Source organism: Hoplias malabaricus, chromosome 4 (assembly GCF_029633855.1).
Source record: "Hoplias malabaricus isolate fHopMal1 chromosome 4, fHopMal1.hap1, whole genome shotgun sequence".
NCBI lineage: Eukaryota > Metazoa > Chordata > Actinopteri > Characiformes > Erythrinidae > Hoplias > Hoplias malabaricus.
Genome location: NC_089803.1, coordinates 38,420,961 through 38,444,267, shown reverse-complemented (window position 1 = coordinate 38,444,267; position 23,307 = coordinate 38,420,961). Strand labels below are relative to the sequence as shown.

General features: G+C 37.1%; 1 protein-coding gene across 2 annotated transcripts; it reads left to right on the top strand.

Moving 5' to 3' along the window:
- appl2 (adaptor protein, phosphotyrosine interaction, PH domain and leucine zipper containing 2) lies at nucleotides 1-22,979 on the top strand. 2 transcript variants are annotated; one of them, XM_066669729.1, is made up of 21 exons: nucleotides 1-104; nucleotides 3,528-3,626; nucleotides 3,716-3,775; nucleotides 4,074-4,145; nucleotides 6,644-6,731; nucleotides 7,372-7,413; nucleotides 8,561-8,619; nucleotides 8,760-8,906; nucleotides 9,112-9,194; nucleotides 9,360-9,512; nucleotides 10,440-10,628; nucleotides 13,288-13,330; nucleotides 13,437-13,493; nucleotides 16,109-16,203; nucleotides 16,819-16,968; nucleotides 17,370-17,422; nucleotides 17,627-17,801; nucleotides 18,076-18,112; nucleotides 18,271-18,426; nucleotides 19,841-19,888; nucleotides 20,048-22,979. In XM_066669729.1, exons 1-21 carry the CDS (start codon nucleotides 51-53, stop codon nucleotides 20,177-20,179), a joined length of 1,992 nt encoding a protein of 663 aa, XP_066525826.1. In that variant the 5' UTR covers nucleotides 1-50; the 3' UTR covers nucleotides 20,180-22,979. The 2 variants fall into 2 exon arrangements, with proteins under 2 accessions (XP_066525826.1, XP_066525827.1); XM_066669730.1 differs by lacking the exons at nucleotides 1-104; nucleotides 3,528-3,626; nucleotides 3,716-3,775 and adding an exon at nucleotides 6,134-6,162 and having other exon boundaries at nucleotides 4,076-4,145.
- The last annotated feature ends 328 nt before the right edge of the window (nucleotides 22,980-23,307 follow it).

Sequence of the window (23,307 nt, the reverse complement as noted above, 5' to 3'; positions counted from 1 at the left end):
CGGAGTCCATATCAAAATCAATAATTCAAGCACCAATACTTGTTAGCAAGATGCCGGCCGTCCATAAGTTGCTGCTGGAGGAAGCGCTGCAGGACAGTCCGCAGGTAGGAGAAACGGGCATTTATTTGATTGTTAAATTATATTGTTGCGTTAAAGCGTCTGTATTTCTGTGAGGATTTCGCGAACTGTTAGGTCCGTTTGACCAAACGGCAGAATCCCAATGAGGAGAGACGTCTGAAGTCGAATAGTGTTAAATTATCCAACGGTTAAAATCGATAAAGACAAGCTGATACTTGTGCTGCTTTTACGACACGGCTTTGGGGTGAAACACGATTCGCTAGAGTTTTAAACAGAAACGAAAATCCATTTTCTGCATTAAGGGGGAGCAAAGGCCAAGGAGGAGGCGAGTATATTACTCGCATCCCTCATCTCAGCTGTTTACGAGTTTTCCAGCGAGCTACAATCGAACAGGTCCTTCCAGAGTAATGCGCGATAATCAACGGCTATGTTGAGACGTTTCTGGGAGATTTCAGGAAAGACCACGTATTATTTTTTTAGCGAATCCAGTGTAAAATAGGGCCTTTCTCTCGGTGTAAGAGGGCCTGGTTACTGGGAATGTGTTGAGTGTAGTTTGTGTGACAGGGAGCGCCTTTACTGTTAAACACACTGCACAAACAGTAATGAAAATAACCCCACGCTCCCGAGAAACCCGTTTCCAGCTCACGGTGTTGGAACCAGACACACGGATATTTTACTATACCAAGACTAACACTGAAGTTAGTGATCCAGTGGTCGGCCATAACATTAAAACCACCCCATATTTCTGCAATCATCGTTCTTTTCATCAGTTCCACTGACCACAGATGTGCATCTTTGTAGTCCACTTATTGCTCTGCATAGTTAGTTTGTTAGCCTGTTTTCACCTCTTCTAGTGGTCAGGACTCCCCAGAGAGCAGGTATTATTTGGATAGATCATTCTTAGCATTTTTGTGACACTGAGAAGTCAGAGACAGTGATTCATCAGTAGTTGCAGTTTGTGTTGGTCAGACTCTCTTCCTTCGGTGGTCCCAGGACAATCTTGGCTGTCCAGTACTGACACAGGTGTCACTGAATAAGTACTCAATAAGCATTGCTGTATCTGATTAAATTGAACCAGCCCCACATCATTGTCATTATTGAAGCTGCAATACCTGTTTTTTGCATGTCCAAACACAGCTCACATAAACATAGGTTAAACAAATTTGTGTTTGTAGATCTAAATGCTGAAGAAAAGCCTGCATTGTATGTTAGCAGTTATGTTAAGAAGTATTGGCCAAATATCTGGTTGACTAACAACTAATGCACAAGATGGAATGTGGCAGATATTGCATGGCAACAAATGGACTACACTCTGTAACTGTAAACCTTTGTGGTCATAAATCAGTTAGTAAGGTAGACGGGGAGTTTATTACACCAGGGCGCCCGGATGTCAATCCTGGATGTTTTAAACCATGTGCAGAATGTTTTGTGTTTACTTTCAACTAGCACACCCAATTCAGCTACCCCTGGTGTCCACAGTTGTTCCCGACTTGGAATTTAACTTGTTGTTTAAAGCTCATTTGATTAAACTACTGCATTTTATGACTTGGTTAAGCATAATGTAATTGTGCATGCAATCTAGTATATAGTTACCACTTTAAATCACATTCCTTAGAGTACCTTTAGGAGCTTTACAGCATAGGCTTACCCAGACTGCTGTGAAACGTCTTCAAAAGTGATCTGGTTATGTGATTTAGGAATTAAATTTACGGAGTATTATTTTGTTATCTTTTCAGATATGTTTAGATTGATTAATGGTAAGCTTTATGTAGCTTATTTATTTGGTATTTTTCATTTTTGGTATTTTTACTTTTGGAGAGTAGTTTATTTTTATATCAGTGTTGTGAAATCAAGGGGATGTGGGGTTTACTACCATCATTCAAAAGATTCATAGTGCAGTTTCTGCAGAGTAGCAACAACAGAGGCTCTATTCTCCTTATTACAGGCCGGTGAACACAAAGATTCTAAAGCTGTCATTTTGAGGTGAAAATACTACCCAGTGTTCCTTTTAAGTATTAGTACTTTTATGAATACTTTATTACAGAAAATATAATATACAATTTTCCAGTGACATGAATTGTACAGTGCTTCATTAATTGTTATATATAGTATGTAGTGTTTTGAAGTGTTTTTTAGTATGTAGAAATTTGGCTCTTGAGTTCTTCTTTGGCTTCGCTTTTTAAATTGTTTGCCACATTCTCACTTGTGTCCCATTTTCCCAACTGGAGTCTTATCAGTCTTTTTTCTCTGCCTTTCCTCCTCCAGCATGAGAACACTCATTTTTATTTCACTGATGACCAGACACCTGTCTCATGAGCTTATTTGAGAATAGACCATGTGTGACTACATTTAACAACTAACAAGGGTCAGCACCTGGAACATTAAATGTTAGCCTCAAAGTTTTGCATAATGATGATTATGAAAATTATTACCAGTTTGTAGAAATAGACTTGTTTTGGCACTCTATCCAAGTTGTTGAAATGTCTGTATTCAAGTGCAATCCATTTAGAAGATTACACAAAATATATTTGTCAATACTTTAGTTCTACAGCCTACTGCTGTAGTTTAGAGCATAACTTTATTAGAAACAAAAGAATTTACAGAAATGCAGAATCTACAGAAATATTCTGATTAACAGCCTGTCAGACAGTTCATTATTGTTAGTGTTTCAGATATGAAAACTGTAGATGCAGAGTCCTGGACTAGTATACACATTCATTGTACAGATTTTAGAGACGATTAACTGAAAATGAATGACTGCAGGTTTTACTTCCATAAAAAGTTGCCAGATGGTGAAAATACATTGCAAAATACAATAGAGTCAGCTCTTATTAATCATGGCTATGTGCTCTTCAGCATAGAATGCTCAGAGCAGGCTGACTAATCTTGTTCACATGAGTTTTCAGATGATCCACAAGAATTTGTCCATTTTGATGAAGCTAAGCACTACTGTTAATAAAACAAAATGAGATCCAGACAGCCAGTCCAATCCAGTTACCTTTAAGTTCAATTATGGTGAAAATCAGTGTTGGAGCTATCTGAGTCATTATGGAACACAGTTGCTTTCATGTATGAATATATTGCAACTCAAAGCATTTAGAAGTTTGTCTGAACTGAGTCAGGTTAGGCAAGTCTGAAGTTTGCTTAGGACTCCTATTACAAGGTTCCTTTATTGATCACTTGAATTCTGGGCATTTAGTAGTAGCTATTATTCTTGAAACAACTCTACACTGAAACTGATATAATTAGAATTGTCAAGATGTCATGAGAATGAGGGCCACATACAGCATGTAATTAGTTAATTTCATCACTTGCAGTTCTGCAGGAGCCTAATGATATTCTCCTTTTGTTTGTGTTTGAACCACACCCACATTTGTTGAAGAAATTTCACCTTCATTGAGCTGTTCGCATGAACACTGTGTGTGGATTGTACCTGTTATATCTTTCAGACTCGCTCACTGCTCAGTGTGTTTGAAGAGGATGCTGGCACTCTTACAGACTACACCAACCAACTTCTACAGTCTATGCAAAGAGTGTTCGGGGCGCAGGTACCCACAGACAGTGCTTTGACAGAAGAATGAATGTAAATATATCAGTTGTACCGTTTAAAATTCTCTCTCTTTCTCTCTCTTATTAGAATGAGATGGCCCTGGCCACAGAACAACTCTCCAAACAGTTACTTGAGTATGAGAAACAGGTAACGTGTTTCCTGTTTGATTCCTTAATTTCTTGTGTAACAGCAAATCTTGGCTGATACAACACTGTTCATTGCTCTTAATCTGATTAATAATGCACTAATTAAATTATGGGAGTTGTGATAAAACATAGACTTGCATTGCAACAGTGTTTTTAATTTGTCGATATCATAGCAATTTTCCTAAAAAAGTTCTGTTATGACCCAGAGGTGTCAGGAATGACTGTAGATCGACAGATGAATGCTAAATTATGCAGTGTTTTGGACTTAAAATAATTTTGAAGTTCCTTTGATCTTGCAGAACTTTGCTCTGGGGAGGGGAGATGAAGAGGTAATCAGCACACTTCAACACTTTGCCAGGACCATAGAAGAGGTGAGGGCAGTACTGTGTGTGTCTCTGTGTGTGTCTCTGTGTGTGTCTCTGTGTGTGTCTCTGTGTGTGTCTCTGTGTGTGTCTCTGTGTGTGTGTCTGTGTGTGTCTCTCTGTGTGTGTGTGTGTGTGTGTGTGTGTGTGTGTGTGTGTCTCTCTCTCTGTCTCGGTGTGTCTCTGTCTTTGTGTCTGTGTGTGTGTCTGTCTGTGTGTGTGTCTGTCTGTGTGTCTGTCTGTCTGTGTGTCTGTCTGTCTGTGTGTCTGTCTGTCTGTGTGTCTGTCTGTGTGTGTCTCTGTGTGTGTGTGTGTCTCTGTGTGTGTGTGTGTCTCTGTGTGTGTGTCTCTCTCTGTCTCGGTGTGTCTCTGTCTTTGTGTGTGTGTGTGTGTGTGTCTCGGTGTCTTTGTGTGTGTGTGTGTCTCGGTGTCTTTGTGTGTGTGTGTGTCTCGGTGTCTTTGTGTGTGTGTGTCTCGGTGATGTCGTACTGACTACATAGAAATATATTTGCAAATAGACCTAGCATACTGAAAGTACAGGAATGTGTTTAAGTTCATTTTTTAAATAGGCCTGTGTTGATGAAAGTGTACTCACTTTTGGATAACCACTGTCAACAGTTAAACTAGGTTATTGTTTTCCCCTTTGGTTTACATTTCCCCACAGTCTTTTACAGTGAAACATACCAATAGTTTGTGAGTTGAGGCTTCGGTTTTAGAAGAGTAAGTAATATTGAATTGATGCTGAAAGTGTAGTAATGTGTAATAAAGTGTAACAATATTTTGAATGTTGTATAAACTCAAATAAAAAAGTTGCTTATCTAAAGTATTCTTAATGTCTTTTTCTCTGAAGCCCTTTTGCCTGAGGCCATTTCACTTTATATACCCCATTTTGCCTGATCTTAGAGAACTCAGATATATCTTGATATTTGTGCACTGGCTTTTTCCTAGACTTAATGCTGTTTGTCTGTTGTCTGAAATTTCCGGCTACCGTCTGGGGACATACAAAAAATGTTCAGCATAATATTTGGCTTCTTTACAGTCATGAACAAAACAAATATAAACCATATGGAGGCTGTTTCTGCAGTATCTTAATGAGACACTGGGTACAGGCTTATCTCTAAACATATTCCAACTGTCATCAAAATCTCTGCACTTTTTAATATTTGAAAATGCTTGTAGTTCTTTACATCACTTCAGCTTTTTGTGATGATTGGACTAAATTGGCCAAAAAATAATTTGAATAACATCTTACATTAGTATAATGTTAACGAGCCTGATTTAGCTGGACTGCCATTAGCCATAGTCATTGTCACAGAGGTTTTTCTGACATTTCAGAAACAGGAAAGCCCAAAATACATACCCTTGTGATTGGAAGGTCTCCAGAAGATTTGGTGCTTCATATCAGTTTCTTTGTTTACAATGATAATTATAAAACTATAAAATTAGCTTATTACTTATATTTTTTAACATTTCTAAAACCAAGCACCTTAATATTTTATCAACCAAGTAATATACACTTGATAAAGGAGCAGGGCACTGCTGGAACTAGATATTTATTACAGACTTACATTTCTATAAGGGTCCAACTGATAAAACTGTGCTGTAACAAATTCACAGCGTTGTTTATTTTGAGTAACGCCTCGCTGTGGTGTTCTGACTTTAATAATCTGGAGATTTCACCCATTTTCGTGTAAAGTTAAACAAAAAGCTGTGCAGATGTAGTTTACTCGTCAGAAGTCAGTAACGGTGAGATTTGTCCCTGTATTCGTTATAGGAACAGACAAGATGACTTTCTGTTTGTTAAATATAGCGTAGAAAACAAAAGGCTGGATCACAGAAACATTCTCCAAACTTAAAGGAAATACTATGATAAATATTACCTTAACAACGTTAACTACATTAAGGGACGTTTCTTTCCATAATGTACCAAAAGTTTTCAATGGTTCAGGGAATTGTTTTGCACATCATTGCATTCTGTTTATATTTACATTTTGCAGAGCGTCCCAGTTTTTTCTTTGAAAATGAGGTTTGTACATCAGTGTGTTTGTGTGTGATTATTTGTGGAGAGTGTGTACACTCAGTTGGGTGGAGGTGTCCAGCAGCGGCACAGGTGGAAACAGTGTGGGGTTCCAGCAGGGGGCACAGTAACAGATGGCAGGTGTTATCTCAGCCAGCAAGGTCAAGCTTTGAGACACTGTGGGCTAGAAACTACTGAACTGAACACAGACTTCTTTCACCTGTTACTAGAAAGCATATTGCTATTTTCTTTTTTTTTTTCTTTTTTTCTTGTAGGAATGGGCACGAGGAAAGGTTTATAGTTTTTTTTTTTAAACCTGAGCTCAGCTAGGAGTTCTGTGTTATTGGGTTTCTTAGCATATCACAGAAATGGAATGTGCATTATTTTGTTTCTGCTGAGCTTTTTATATGGCATTTCTTTTTTTTGTCAGTAAAGCATGTAGTCATAATTTTTTTTTCAATAGTTATTGTATCTTTTTCTCATCTCTCAGCTCAATGCTCTGCATGCTGACTTGGCCACTCAGATTGCTGACAGGATGGTGTTTCCCATGGTGCAGTTCAGAGAGAAGGACCTGACTGGTAGGGTAGTGTTAATGCTAAAATGATTTTAAATGTGTTTTGTTTCACACTGCATTTCTGGGTAGGGTAGACTATACGCAGATCAGCCAAAACATTCAAATTACCATCTTGTTTCTACATTTGTGCATTTTATCTGCTCCACTAATATATTTGGAGTCCGCAGTACAATTAGAGACTACTAAATTTGTTGCTATGCATACTTTGTCTTCGGTGGTCCAGATGCCTACAAAAACAGCAGTGGCACAGAGTGTTTAAAATCACCAACAGCACCGCTGTCTGACCCACTCATATTAGAGGAACACACACTAACACACCACCAGCACTATGTCAGTGTCACTGCAGCACTGAGAATGATCACATTCCCAAATCATACCTGCTCAGTGGTGGTCCTGTGGAGATCTTGACCACTGAAGAACAGTGTGAAAGTGACAAAATATGCAGGGGGACTTCAGTCATTAAACGTGGTACTACAAAGTTCACCTATATGGTTTTAGGGGATTGCAAAATAGACAAAGATAGTAGAAAATGTTATTTTAATGTTTTGCCTAATTATTATACACTGAACATTTTTGAGACTAATATGTAAATAACCAAACAATCAGAGCATGTTGAAATGTGTGAACTATGTTTTTTCTTGTAGAAATAAGCACACTGAAAGAGATCTTTGGAATTGCAACTGATGGTAAGGAGAAGAGTTTCTTTTAAGATACATTTTTTTTCATTTAATTTTTTAATCTATGGATGCAGAATATTTTATTATCGTTATCATGTCAGCTTGTATTTCTGCAATAAACACAGTCTAAAGGGCTATGGTGTAAACAGGGGTATAATGACAATGAACACATGCAATGAGAGTCTTAGATTGGCTGGAATTTGTCATTAAATCAGTGTCAACTACAAGACTAGTAGCTGTTCCTGAGCCAAGTGCGAATCCTGGTCACCCTTGCGTAGAGAGAGTAAATTGACAACTCTGCCATAACAACATTACTATAATGAGATTATACTTTTGTAGTCTTCAAAAAACAGTTGTTCAGGGAGTGCTGACTGATTTATAACAACTTTGCAATGTGCAAAAATGAGCTTGCTGTCACATGCGAGTAAATAAACTGTGAAAAAGTCCCTAGAAATGATTATTAATTTTAATATCTTCTACTTAAGTGAAGTATACATTTTTTGAAGTATTTATAATTATGATAAATACAAAAACATACAAAGTAAATTTTAAAAAAATGTAAAAAGTAGTAAATGTTTAATAAAGGAATTTGAAGAACAAAGTTTGTTTCCAGATTTGATAAATCAACAGCACACTTGATTTTGGATAATGAAGTATATATTAACTTCTGTAAAATAGGTATTGGATCATAACCAAAAATTGTATTTATTTTAATTATTTAGCCTTTTATTTAGTACTGGACTGCCACAAGGAGATTTGGATGGTTAAACCCACATATTTAAACACTGAATGTCTCTACTTACTGTAATAATATATTTTTATTATAATATTAGGGTTTTTGTTTGTTTGTATTTAGGAGCAGATTTTCTCTTGCTAAAAAGCTTATTAAATTATATTTTCTTAGGTGATTAATACTTTTGCACAGAACTTTTCCCCTTTTTTCTCTTTCTTTTACTTAAATATGTTAGTTAAATTTCTGTTTCACAGTAAACATTGGGTTTACTAGATGTAGAGACAATAAGAGATTATTTTAAGTATATATATATATTTTTACTTCTCGTTTCATCATCATGATATCCATCGACTTCTTTTCAAATATGTCCATGTTTGCAGCTGTAATTGATTGTAAACTCATGTGTTTTTCCTTCTTTCTTAGAACATGAAGCAGCCATGGTTAAATACAGTAGACTACCCAAGAAGAGGGAGAATGAAAAGGTGAATTATTAGTAAATTAATTCATGTGTCTACTTTTTCATATTTATGAAAGAGAGCCATTTGGGATATGTTTTTGTCTTTAAAAAATATTAATAATAATAAAATATGTGCTTTAATTAGCGTGTATGTATTATCCCCAGCTAAAAGCAGAGGTGGTTCGGGAGGTGGCATTTTGCCGGAGGAAGCAGCACCAGGCCTCTATGCAGTATTACTGCGCTCTCAATGCATTACAGTACAGAAAGAGAGTAGCCATGCTGGAACCCATGCTGGGATACACACAGGCACAGGTCTTTTTTTTTCTTCTTCTTCTTCTTCTTCTTTCTTTTTTTCCCTCTGCTGAGGCTGATTATATTAGATTGTATGTGAGAGTCACAGAATAGAATATTTACGACTGACTTTCACAATTCCCAAACATTTATAAAACAGCCTCAAATATTATTACATCTGTGGCTGTATGCGTTCTCTGTTTTCATTCTTATGTCCTTTGAGCAGATAAGCTTCTTTAAGAAAGGAATGGAACTGGTTTCCAAGAAAATGGACAGTTTCTTGGCTTCTGTGACTAGTATGACTCAAAGGTAACTGGTCCAGTTTATAAATAGAGTGCTTTATATAAATATACAAGACATTTATTTACATTATATCTCTGTAATTATGAAGTGTAAGACTTTTTAGGTAGGCTCACTGTATTTCTTTTTCTCTTTTTGTCCATTTTGTGTGTATGTGTGTGCCTGTGTCTGAAGTATACAGGCTCAGTTAGATACAGAGGCAGAGAGCATGAGATTGACTCAGAGAGAGCTGTTGTCAGTGGAGGACACGGTCTACATGCCTGACCAAGACCTTGAGCCGGTCAACCGCACGCTAATTCAGAAAGCAGGCTACCTCAACATTAGAAAGTAAACCACTTGTTTGTGTCTTGGATTATTTTATTTTAAATGAATGTTATTTCCTATAATTCTCCAAATTTAATTTGTATTAATGAGGGTAACATAGGTGAAGACATGGCATTTTAAAAGGGTGTATCCAGTATTCATATGAGCCGTAAAGAAAGAAGGGCATTTTCCAGCCCACAGACCACCAACAATATCACATTTTCATAACAATACTGAACTGTTAAAACATGAACTTGTAGCGTGTAATTTTTCAGACTATACTGTTTTGGTTAATATTGTGTATCATCATATTCATCTTTTTTGTTTTTAGTTATTTTTCTCTAATGAATTAACACAGTGTATTGTTTTCGGCGCATGTGCTTGCTCAAGAAACAAAAGCACTTCATTCAGCCAGAAAGTCAGCAACATGGAGTCTAGTGCACAGATTCAAATGCAAACAGATTTAACTTTGTCCAAAGGTGGCATGCTAGACTGCCAACCAGCAAACCATTTAGGAACACTTCTCAATACTTTTTAGGGAATATTACCAAAGTATTTAAAAGTTTTGCTTATGAGTTGTAAATGTATGTTGATCATATCAAGATGTTTAATCAGTATTTGAAGGATTTTGGGAACATGAGGAAAATATTAAATGATGTAAATCCACTACAAAATTAAAAAAAAAAATCTCTGTCAAGGTAATTATTTAGATGGTAATAGATTTATCTGGCATATGGTATCATCAGCTGCTCTGTTCCTCATTCTAGACACTTAATTTAAACAGTGTCCTATGCAAAGTCTGTTAAGCTATGTAGTACATGCAACCTACTGGAACTTATTTTATACTTGTATCTCCTACAATGCTGTAATTTTAAACAAATAAGTGTAAACAGTATTATTTAACAATTGCCTTGTGCTCTATCCTTCTTTGTTGTTATGGTCTCTTTGCAGTAAGACTGGGCTGGTGACAACAGCGTGGGACCGGCTTTATTTTTTCACGCAGGGAGGAAACCTGATGTGTCAGCCTCGTGGAGCTGTGGCTGGGGGCATGGTGCTGGACCTGGACAACAGCTCTGTCATGGCTGTGGAATGTGAAGACAGACGATACTGCTTTCAGATTACATCGCCCACTGGAAAACGGTATGGCAAAAACCTGTTTGTGTGAAAAATGACTTGAAACAGCTATGGGGCACATGCATGAAATCATTGTTAGAAATTATACAGTTTTATGTTACAATGAGTATCACTCCTTTAACCCAACACCTAACTTTTTATGAAAAGAAGAATAGAAGGGTATATGTGTATGCACCATAACATCCTGTAAAGAATGTGTAAGGTTGCGAGTTATGTGTTGTATGTGCATTGTAAAAGGCAGTTAAAATAGGGATTTTTTTTATATCAGAGAATGCGTGTATGATATTATTGAAATGATTAGATTTTTTTTTTTACATTATTATATTAACAAGTGTAATATATTTTTTAGGCATTGCATGCTTCTGGTGACATTCAATTTCTGTCAAGTGGCAAAAAAAACCCCAAAAAACTCTCTGAAATTAGTTTCTTTTTAATGTAAGGTGACTAGCTTACTTGGAGTCAAAAACTAATATGGCAGATATTACGAGTTGTCATGTCCACTTTTAAATAGTTTGACATTGCAGATGTATAAACTGCCTTATCATCCTTTAAACTTTAAAGTTGTGTAAAATTCATAACATATAGGAACTTATTATTATTAAGGTCTGTGTATAAGTATATACACTTGTAAATTAAACTCTGGACATCACTAGTGAAATAAAGTATTCTGATGATTTTCTAAGTGAAAATAAGACAAACCCATCTTCTGTAGAAGTTTGTACAAGTCTGTGTTGAATTATTTCTAATTAGAAAATCACAGAATCAGTCAAATTTGCATATGACTCTGGATTCAGTGTAGACAATGGCTTCAGTAGAAAGGACAGGACAGGGAAAAAACCCTCTTCATTCATTCATCTTCCTCTCTCTGCTGCTTGCCTTTTTTCCCTGCTGCACACCCTACTTTCTCAGTCTCTTTCTATTCCTTTCCTGAAGCGTACCTTTCTCTTACCGTCTTTCCATCTATAATTTATTGGCTGACTGAATACTCAAGAGTTGGTTCTTGGCTGCTTGAGCTTGCTAAATTCCAGTGAGTAAGGTGCTGTCAAATTTTTACAGAAAAGCAGTTTTTCATTTACAGTTTGGTGCAAAATCTGAGAGTATCTTTTTATTTAATTTTAGTTAAGAATAGAGCATTTGTTAAAAAAAAAAAAAGATTAAAAACCTTTCACTACACTTACAACATTAATCTTTTAAGGAACCAGAGAAAACATTCTCCATCCTTACACTGTGAGAAGACAGCTGCACAAAATGAGCACAAGGTTTTTCTTTTTTTGTCAAGAAACTATTTCCAAGGAAATCAGAAAGAAATTAGGAAATCAAGCAAAAAGTGCTTTTTTGGAATAACTTGGATAGTGCGATAATGTCTTATGAAGACAAAGCTTGGACACACACACAAATGTTGTTGACCATTCTGTGTATTTTTCAGTTAATTTTTTTCCCCCCTGATGCACTTGTATTTAAAGGGGATGTATTACAGATAAAAATGTTTGTTCATACAAGAAAATACTTAACTTAAGTATATGGGACCAACAAACGGTGAAATAAGGCAACCCTGTCAGATTTTGTGGGAAGCCCAAGTCAGAAAACATGGGATAAAATTAATCTTTTTTTTTTTTTTTCTTCTTCTTCCTACATCAAATTCTGAGACTTAAGAATTGTCCTGAATTTGACCTGTGTTTATGTGATAGCACAAAGACCAGGCTGAATGGAGTAAAGCAAACAGAATCTATGCTAAGGAATGAGTACTCATTAAGTATTGGGAAAACAAGAAGGGAGAATAAAGACAGCAAAGCAGAAATGGCTAAAAACCAGCATTTCTTCTCCTTATTTCTTATTGGGAGCTCATGTTGGTGTGTACCGTGGTTCATTCTTATTTAAAGGCAACGTGAGAAAGGATGATGTGATGTTTGATCCTTGTGAGCAAAATATGTAATACATGTTTCATTAAGACCCCAGAGAGTCTTATCTTTTGGAAAGTGGGTAGGATAATGACCTCTTTAGTGTCAGTTTTGACAGGCATGTAAATAAATGGCAGCTGTTCTTAGTTCTGGGCAATTTTGTATATATGTAAAATGCTCTTTTAAATACATGTGTCCAATAGCTTTTTATAATGTACATTTATCATCAGCTCACAGATCAGATGTTGATCTGTTCTCCACTTGGTTTAACTGCTTATTTCTAGCATCAGTCCTGTGATATAACACCTCCAAAATCAATTTCCTGTCACTATATTAGTGTGTTCCTAACTGTGAAAACGACTGTGATACCCAGTGGGCGTCAGTATTCTGGCAGTGTGCCAGAGGGAGAGTGATACGGAGACGTCCTCTAAGCATTGTTGAATTCAAGAGGAAATAATTATACAGACATTTCCTGTGATATCCACTCTGCTCTGTTAGAAGCTGTACAAGCAGCGAATACAGAACAAAGGTTTATAAATGCTACTGAATATTCCCAGCTACAGATCAGATAAAAAAAAAAAATACTGCAATGCTGAATAAAGGTGTTGATATCCCAGTGATGAAATTCCCCTTTGTTATTTGTAGGTAATGCCATTACACAGTTACTATATTTAACCCAGGGAAATATCCTTCAGTGTTGGTTAAGCCATCTTTGTACTAATTATTACAATGATGAGATTGCTTCTTTCTTTGTTTTCTACTTCAAGGTCTATGATTCTTCAAGCAGAAAGCAAAAGGGAATATGAAGAGGTGTGTTTTACATTTCTCACCATTTCTCATATTTTCTGAACACTTCAGCCTGAGTTTTTTTTTTTTTTTTTAAAGTTTAAATTAAATTTATTTCTTTTCCTAACAGTGGATATGTACCATCAACAACATTTCCAGACAAATCTACCTGACGGACAATCCAGAGGTACTTGTTTTTTTGCTAAATATTTCCAGAAAGTTTTAGATGAAAATACGTGAAGAGTCAAGGTTTTTGCTGCAATGTAAAGCTTTCAGAAGACATTATGTTCACCGGAGCCACATTTGAGCAGTCATTTTCAGTCAAGACCAGTCTCCAGTCTGTACTAGTGGGTACAGACGTACAAAATCACGCTACGTATGGTATTAAAAAATAAGTGCTGTTTCATTATTAGAAGCCAGATGTGGTTTAAGGCACAGCAGTGATCAGGCATGCAGTGCAGTTGTGAATAAGGAGCTGGTAAATAACTAGGATAAGCATTATGGATGTGTTTGTTGTGTCCTGCATAAGCTAGAAGCTTGATCTGAACCACAAATGTTATATGTCAATATTTATGGTTTACTTCCAAGTTGACCACATGCTGACATCACATGCATGTCCCCAGTCAGTGTCAAGTATGGGGGGATGTGGGTCATGAGGATGGGACGTAATTATTCAAAGAGTTATAGTTTGCTAATTAAATGGCAACATGTAGTAAAAAGTTCTGTTTAAACATATGAACTTTAACAAAACACAATCCATGGTCCGGACCTGGGTCCAGACTTTCATGTGTGAAAATGCCCTTAGACTGGTTTTATTTACAAGAACGTAGAACCGAAAGACCTAATTTTGCACTAATGGGGTGGAGATTTCAGTGATTTTCATAAGAGACCTTAAACGTGAGCCGCTGAGTGAGAGGGTGTGTTAACTCTCCAAAGCAAATACACAAATGGACTTTGGTCAGCATTTCCAAACTGTTAGTGATCACCTCGGATCAGTGTTTAATTAGTCCTAGGATAAGTGTGCCTTAAGGCAGGGGCCACCTGTGTTATTCGCAAAGCCTGCAGCACAAACAGCCCTGTGTGGATAAGATTAGTGACCCCTGCCTACACTGATTAATAGACCCAAAGAGTTATATTTCAGATTAAGATGCTTAGGCAGTGATCACATAGTTGCAAAGCTTCCAAAGAATCACTGATTTTTATCAGTTGTAATGGTTTGTTTGCAACAGTGTTTTATGTGGTTATTATGTCTATTAGTCTACCTGTTTATTGGGCGGTATATAAAATCCAGATAAAACAGGACGCAGTTATATATGAATCCTGCTTAACTTTTATTTAAGTAGAAACCTCACAATGACAATATATTTAACCCTTTATATTTATATTTATTGAATAGGAATTAAAAAAAAAAAGTTTAAAAAAATAAATGCGTCATCTAATACATCTTGCTTCTGTGTTCAGTATTAGTAATAGGCTTGAGGAGTTCAGATGCAGAGTACCCACAGCTGGGCCACATAATGTACGTTCATTCATTCATTTTCTGTAACCGCTTATGCAATTTAGGGTTGCGGTGTGTCTGGAGCCTACCCAGATCATTGGCGCAAGGCAGGAACACACCCTGGAGGGGGCACCAGTCCTTGACAGGGAAACACACATTCACTCACACCTACAGACACTTTTGAGGCACCAATCCATCTACCAACATGTGTTTTTGGACTGTGGGAGCTAACCGGAGCACCCGGAGGAAACCCACGTTGACACGGGTAGAACACACCAAATTACTCATACAGTCACCCGGAGTGGGTCCCTGGAGCTGTGTGACTGTGACACTACCTGCTGCGCCACTGTGCCCATTGTTTGGGGAAAACTCTATAATCAGGGGTAATTAATAAAAATGCATTAAAGTCCAGTTATATTTCAACATACTTCAACAAGATTTATAAATGGAAGTAACAGATACTCTAAATAAAATGTCCTTTTCTCATTTCAAGTCAAGTTTACCAAAAAAAAAAAAACCAGTGATTTTGAAAAGAAAATGCATATGTAAATAAAGTCCCTAATGATTTTGGTAATTGCATTCAACTTTACTGCGTTTCCATAACCAGCAATCTCATTGGCTCTTAATGCTGGAGGATGCGACTTTATCTGTAAACAGAATCCATGAGTTAACTTCACATGTGATATACAGAAATGCATGTGATTAGATGATGTGTTTCCTGGAGCACTAAAACTGAACAGTAATTTCTAAAAGTGTCATAGCACTTAAAACAAACAGTGTGTTCAAAATGAAACAGCTCTTTTCAGTTTATCAGTTACACCATTTGGGTCTGGTTTGCTCATTTGTGACCCCTGCTTACATATTTCACCTTCTATGGTGCATGGCTTCAGTGATGACTGGAATATATATATATATATATATATATACAGGGTGAGGCAAAGTTGCAGGACACACTTTTATCTGAATACTCCAGCAAGTAATGGGTGAAAGAGCCATTTAATCTTTTAAGGCTATCTTGGTTCCAGGGTAAGTTTTTCCAATGTGAAGGTGGTCAAGCATATCAAAGAAATAATACGGTGTCCTGTGATTTTTGACTCACTCGTAAATTAAATTCCTGTTCGTTTCAGTTTAAAATGGGCCAAATAGTACATAATACTCACTGATATTTTTAGTTTCATATTTTATGAAGCATATAAGATATTTATATTTTTATATCTATATATCTGTCTTTTAGGAGTGCTGTATAAAATGACCATATTTGTCTTGCATTTTAGATCTAGAAAAGATATGTTTTGTGTTCCTAGGCAGTGGCCATCAGGCTGAATCAGACGGCCATCCAGGCGGTCACTCCCATTACCAGCTTTGAAAAGAGAGCGGAGGGCTCCCCCAACCCTGACAGGTTAGAGTCATTTGTGGACCCCTGCGCACTAAGCACCTTAGTATCCACTGACCATGCTCTGTCAGTTTAAATGGCCAACGATTTTGTGGCTGAGTTGTTGTTCCCAATCGCTTCCACTTTGTTATCATACCACTGACAGTAATATTTAGTAGCAAGGAAATTTGCTAATGCTTTATAATAAAGTGTCTTAAATACTTGTCTTTGAACAAAAAGGGGTTGAGGAAGAGTGATACACACATGAGCATCGGCACACGCGCGCGCACGAGAGGCCAACAGACTCCGTCATTTCTGCTGTACTTTAATGCACAATTAACATGGCGTTGATGTGATTGCTTTTAGAATGTGTTTATTACTTTCTTATTGATTACATTGATATTTTTTCTTATGTTGATTATGCATGATTATTATATTTTTAGTTTTTATTAATTGTTCTCTATGTTTATATTGCCCCACTGCTGCGGTCACAGTATTGGTTAACTGCCCATTCCCGTGCAGGACACTGAAATTTACTCTCCATTATGACATTACAAAGGGAATGCAGACCTCTTTATGATATTAAAATACTCCACAACCCTACTTTTACCTTCAGCCACTTTTCTCTCACACTATCTGTAGGGCTAAGCCAGGTGGAGTAGCCCCCAGCAGCACTAAGAAGACCCCTGCTGCCACTGAGCCTGAGGATCTGATTGCTCCTGGAACACCAATTCAGTTTGATATAGTGCTGCCTGCATCTGAGTTCCTGGACCAGAACAGAGCTGGAGGGAGGTCAGCCCATGTAGCGTTTCTGAACTGACACCTAATGCTCTCAAACCAAGAAATTTTACTTGTAACTTTTATTTTTCTGAGATTCACTGCTCCTATAGTAGTTTCACCCAAGACTGATTGGTGTGTTTTTGGGAAACCAAGGTTTGCTAAGTTTTAATAGTATGAGCTTATTCACTATTTATATATTGTATATTTATCTTCCCTGTTGTTTAGGTATTACTGTCAGTAGTTTACAGAGCTAAATGTCAGTTTGCTTAATATTGTCTACCATGTGTTGTTCAAGTGGTTTGAAGGTTCACTCTGTGTACCCAGACAAAATTAGGATCTATACTTTATTAATGCTGTCTGACTTGTAAAAATCACAGCTGATGTGTAATATTGTGTCGTGACCTTATGCACAGACGCACAAACCCTTTTGGTGAGACGGAAGAGGAGAGCTCTTCAGGTGCTGATGGTGAGACTCAAGACTGCCTCTTTCAGCTCTTCTTCATTTATTGCTGATGAGTAAGGTCAGAAAAGGCCAAACAAGGCATTAATGGAACTGTGAGACTTTAATTCACCTGTGGATTAGCTTAGTGCCGACACTGCTCTCTTTATGAAGAGTTGATAAATGCTGAGCTTTATTCTACTCTCAGTCTGTGTGTGTTTGTGTGTGCAGACTCCCTGCTTCAGCAGGTGTTTGCTGTGCGTTTTCTGGGCTCCATGGCTGTACGTTCAGGCTACACACAGGAAGTGATCTATGAAGCTATGAGGCAGGTGCTTGCAGCTCGAGCAATACACAACATCTTCAAAACCACAGAGTCTCACCTGATGGTCAGCAGCAACAGCCTCCGGTCAGTTGCAGTAGAAATGGGGATATTTTTTGTCATTAGATTTTTTTCTGGTTTTAATTTTTTTTTCCCCACACAATATCAGAAAAATTGTATATAAAACTGCTATGTTTTTTAAGTCCAATTTGTTATTTTAAAATCCAAGTATGATTTAATTAAGGGCATTTGAGACACACCATAAATGCAAAAAGGACATCTACCAAAAACACTCACAAACACACAACAAATAAATAAATACCTTCTGTCAATAAAAAAAAATTCTTTTTTTGTCCACAAGGTTGATTGATCCTCAGACACAGGTCACCAAAATAAGTGTAAGTGATAATCCTTTGCAAGTAAATCCCTCTGGGTTTAATCTCTGAACTCTCAGATTTCAATGAGAAGTTTAACCTAGAGTCAGAAAAAAATGTTCTGATATATTTCTTTCTCTTTACATATTTTCTGTCTCTCACCACCCTCTCCTCTCAATCAGTTCCAGCTGAAGGATGTTACTCAGTTTGCAGCTCATCAGGAGAACAGCAGGCTGATGGGCTTTGTGGTGGAAGGTAGAGACTGGAGCGAGGGAGTGGAGGAGGGACAGCCATCCTTTAGCACCTTTGTTTTTGAGAGCAACACTGAGGGGGAGAAGGTAACTCTTCAGGTTTACATCAGTTCAGATGCAGAGTAATAGGAGCTGAGCCACGTGATGTAAAATGTGGGGGAACTCTATATCAGGGGTAATTAATTAAAATTCATTAAGGCCCAGTTACATTTCAACAAGATTTATAAATAATTGTAAATAAAAAATACTCTATCACTGTATTTTTTCATTTCATGTAAATTTTACAAATAAAAAAATGATTTGGAAAAAAGAATTCATAAGTAAATAAAGTCCCTAATGACTTCTTGTTGCAGTTGACTTTACTGCTTTTCCATATCCAGCAATATGATTGGCTCTTATTGCTGGAGGGTGGGACTTTGTCCGTAAATAGCAAACATGCTGAAGGACGGGACTTTATCTGTACACAGAATCCATGACCAGTGTTGAGTATTTCAACTGGTTCCCTTATTTTTTAAAGTTTCTGGTTTTACATCACACAACACTGTCGTCCCGAAAGAGTCCCAGAAGAGCTTTTATTTATCCCTTGGACTATTTTTACTGGCCCCAGGACAGCGGTGTCTGGAGCTATGCCTTGTGTTTGTCACTCATTCGAGTAACAGCACTCATCATAATGCACAGATATAACTGGCTGAGCAGCCTCACATGTGATATGCAGAAAAGCAAATAATCTGTGAGTTTCCTGGAGCGCTAAAACTGAACCATGACTGAAATAATCAAACCACTTAAACAGCTCTTAATAGTTTATCAGTTACAGGTCCAGGTCCGGACTTGGACTGCGGTCCGCCTATTTGTGACCCCTGCTCTATATTACTAAGAGATGCAATTTGTTATTGAGAATTAAAGTATACGAATATATCCTCCTCCTCAGTCAAATTAAGGGCAGAGTTCTCCTGTCAGACTGCCTGTAACATTGGTCCTTACTAATGTTTTCATCAGCCCGATATATTTTGGTTCTCGTTATCTGGATCAGCCAACAATGAGTCACCCCTGTGGAAATGTATACAGCTAAACTGGCATTCATCACCTTGAAACATCATCATTGTTACAATACCAAAAGCAGGCAAAAGGCATCCAAAGTAAACCTTTACGATGTGGATGTTTCCATGCTGTTTCTATGAAGAAAACTAGTGAGCAATTAAAGAAAAATTAAATATAACTAACCAAAATAATAATCTAGGGTAGCCCCACCCCCCAGTGTTAGAGTATTTACTGTTTAACGTGTTTATGTTGCTTAATATATGGGAAGTTTGAGGCATTATAGTAATATTTAATTTTTAAATGAAAAAATGTTATTATTACTTTTTATTTTTTTGTGTTACATTTTAGTCAGTGTTGACTTTCACTGTATCTAACTTATATGCAATGTAGTTAATGCTGTGTAACTATCTGGTAAATGTGTGCATAAAATATTCACTTTCAGATATTATTTCCCTTTTTATAGATCTGCTACACAATAAACTTAGGCAAGGAGATTACTGAAGCAAGGAAGGTAAAGTCTGCATGTTTATTTTTGGTTAGGATTATTACATTTTTAATATTATATCAGTAGCTAAAGTATTTTCATAAAATAAACTGATCCAAATGTTATTCAAACTGATGTTTTTATCTTCCTCCACCACCTTGTGTGTGTGTGTGTGTGAGAGATTAGGACCCAGAGGCTCTAGCCCAGCTGATGAAGTCTATGCCTCTGACTAATGATGGCAAGTTTCTGTTGCTGGAGAAAGAGACGGGTGAAGCTGCTAATGGGGGAGGACAAGAGGACTTAGAGTCTGAGGCCTGAACACTTTACACCCATAGTCAGGTTTGTCAGAGTCCTCTATGCAAGAGTGCTGATCCAGGCTCAGCTCTTCACTCTTACATTTTAAATCAGACAGTGGGAAAGTGATCCTAGCTCAACACTCTGCCATGTCAGATACAAATTCTGTGCCCCATTCTAATACCCCATAAGCCTGGAATCAACACACCAACATTGCTCTTAAGCAGCTCTTTATGGTCAAAAGTTTGTGGACACCACTTCATCCAGCCTGATATTGTAGTGATTTAATAAGGAGTTTGTCATTGTTGCTGCAGGGGCAGCTGCTGCTGGTCTGAAAAAGCTTTACACGTAACTTTGGAACATTTGTGTGAGGTTGTGATTGCAGTCATCCACTGAAGTGTTAGTGAGGTCAGGTGCCTAGTTATGAATCACACATTCATAATGGATATAGCTCCATTACTTCCAGAGAACATACTTCAGCTGTTCTGCATCCCAGTGTTTTGAGCTTGGTGACCTTAAGGTCATGTGTAGCTGCTCCAGAGTATCTTATTTCATTTCCTGCACTCGTCTAGAAATAATGTAAACTTTGCATGCACAATTGAACATGTGTCTACAGCGCGGGCTCCTTAAAATAATTGAATGAATGAATATTAAGGGGTGTCTACAGACTTTTGGAATGTACAGTCTTAAGAGGTCTAGCAATTTGTGTAAACAGTGAATTTATAGTATACTTCCTGTCAAGACTGGTCTCACCATATTTCTGCTGAAGCTCTAAAAGATGAACCTATGGATCTCTTGTGACAAGATACAGTAAATCATTAGGTTTAGATTAGAATTGCAATTTATTTCTTTACATTGTGCCCTGATTATTATTTGAATTGGCAGCTGATGAGCTAATGTGCTTTATATTCATACAAGAATCCACAGGTTGACTCTAGATCTTAAATCAGATTACATTCTTTAGCTGCTCTTCGTTAGAGCTGATCCTCTATGGCACTTGCAGCCTTGCACCTAGTGTGAGATGATATAGGGTGCCCCATTTTCTATAAAGCAACAATAGGTAGCCTTTTTTTCTTTTACTTTAAACTTACAGCTTCAAAATCATTGTGATACTCCTGACCTGGAACAGGGAGAATAGAGTCTCTTTTGTTCCTACCCCAGGTTCAGCACTAAAGAAACTGCCCTGCATGTAAATTCTGGAGGCAAGCACATTTAGATTTTGGGGTAGTTGCAGGTAAAGTGAGTAAAAGTCATTTTACTCTTAACTTTGTTTTCAAATATATTTTTTATGTGAAAATCCTGAGGTTGAGGAAAGTCACTTTTTCGCTGAGCTTAATATTGTTCACTTAGAACGTCAAAGGGGTGTGATCTGTGTCTTAATGCTGTTTTCAATATGTGTCACAAAAACTCAGCAATTCAAAATGGACCTTAGGTCATAGGGAGGGAACAAGGACAGGGCCAAAGCTGGATTGAATCCATCTGATCTATTCGTTCAGGCTTATTTTGCTTAAAGCTAGAATAAAAAAAAAAAAAAAAATTTTAAAAAATAAAGAAATAAATGCAGTTGTATAGTTAGCTCGGTTCAGTGTTTTTGGCTGCAGCCAGATCATTTCTTTCCGAATTAAGCTTCAGGTTCTTCTAATAAAAATGTTGATTTGTAGTTTTAATACAGCAGCAGCCTAGGCAGATGTTATTAATCAGTAAGCGTCAGTTTAGTCTTTGCAGCTTCAGTAACTTAACCTGTTCATTAGCTGCTGGTATATAACACACGTTTTAAAGCACAGATTGTAACTGCTTCCAAGAATTACAAAATGGTGGTCTCTGACATTGGTTACTTGCACTAAAGTAAGATTGTAATTTGTAACTTTCCTGGTAATGGTACTGTAATATGAAATACAAAATCATAACTTTACTGTGTTCAACTTAATTCCATGCTCTGGTTGGCTGTCATACAGATTACCAAGGGGCTTCCTCCCTTTTCCAATTCCAGTGCTGTTTGATCAGCAGTTATAAGCAACAACCTTCACACGCAAACAGTCCCATGGGGGCTTGTGTGTTTGCGTATGTATTCAATGACAGTTTGCTACACCTGATGGGTGTTTGAATTATTTTTCTTTGAATAAAAAAGTCAATAACATGTATTTTACCTTTCATTCCATACATTCTCCTCAGGTCATTTTAATGAAAACATCTTTTTCAAGCTTTTCTTAACCACTTTAAAAACACTAAAAGTGTTAGTATTTAATCCACATTTCATATTTTTTTATAGGTCTAAGAGCAGTGCTCTGTTTATAGTGAATGACATGCACATTTAGTTTTAAAGTGCAGCTTACAGTCATACTTTATAGAGGTGTATGAGACACTCCAAACAACACTAATATATATATATATTAAAGATCATTTAACCTGTTACTTATGGTAATTCATTTAGTATCAAATTTGATGCACAAGAAGGCTCCTGCTGCAAAAGTTCTGTCTGAAGGTTTTCATTAAGTTTTATAGACTTTTTTTTTTCTGGTGTTGGAACAAAATGCAAACTACTAAAATACTGTAGATGAGCATTTTATGAAGGATTGTCTTGTAGTAAATTTAGAGTTGGTAGCTCTTTTCAAAATCAAATCTCCCCCCACTAGGGCACTATTTGAGGGCTTTTTGTTTTTTAACGGCTGTGACTGCGTCTGTTTCTACTAAAGGGCTTTTTCCCCCCTAAATATTCCTTGTTTAATCTGCTTGCTTAGCCATGTTGAAAGATAGGCGGGTGGGTGGGTGTGCGCGCACCTATGGGCAACATTTTGTTCCCTGTTGTAATCTGCAGTATATAAGAATTATGATTTTTTTTTTTGCATTTCTGTATTGTACATAAAAGCAGAATATACATGTGAATTGTCCCCCCACCCCTCAGTCATTACAGGCTTATGTAAGAATAGTGGCTTTTATATGCTTTATCTGAAAGCAAGCTGTTAAAAGAAGGCTCAGTGGGTGGACAGGCTCTGGCTCATTTTCTGTGTTTATTGGCGCCTGGAAAAGACTAGAACAGACTGAAGTGCATGAAAACATGTCTGTTGCTCAATAACAGCATCATCTGTTTTGTCCACCATTAGACTGCACCACCAGGGGGGTTAAAATGGCAAATAATAGCATTAAAGTAAACT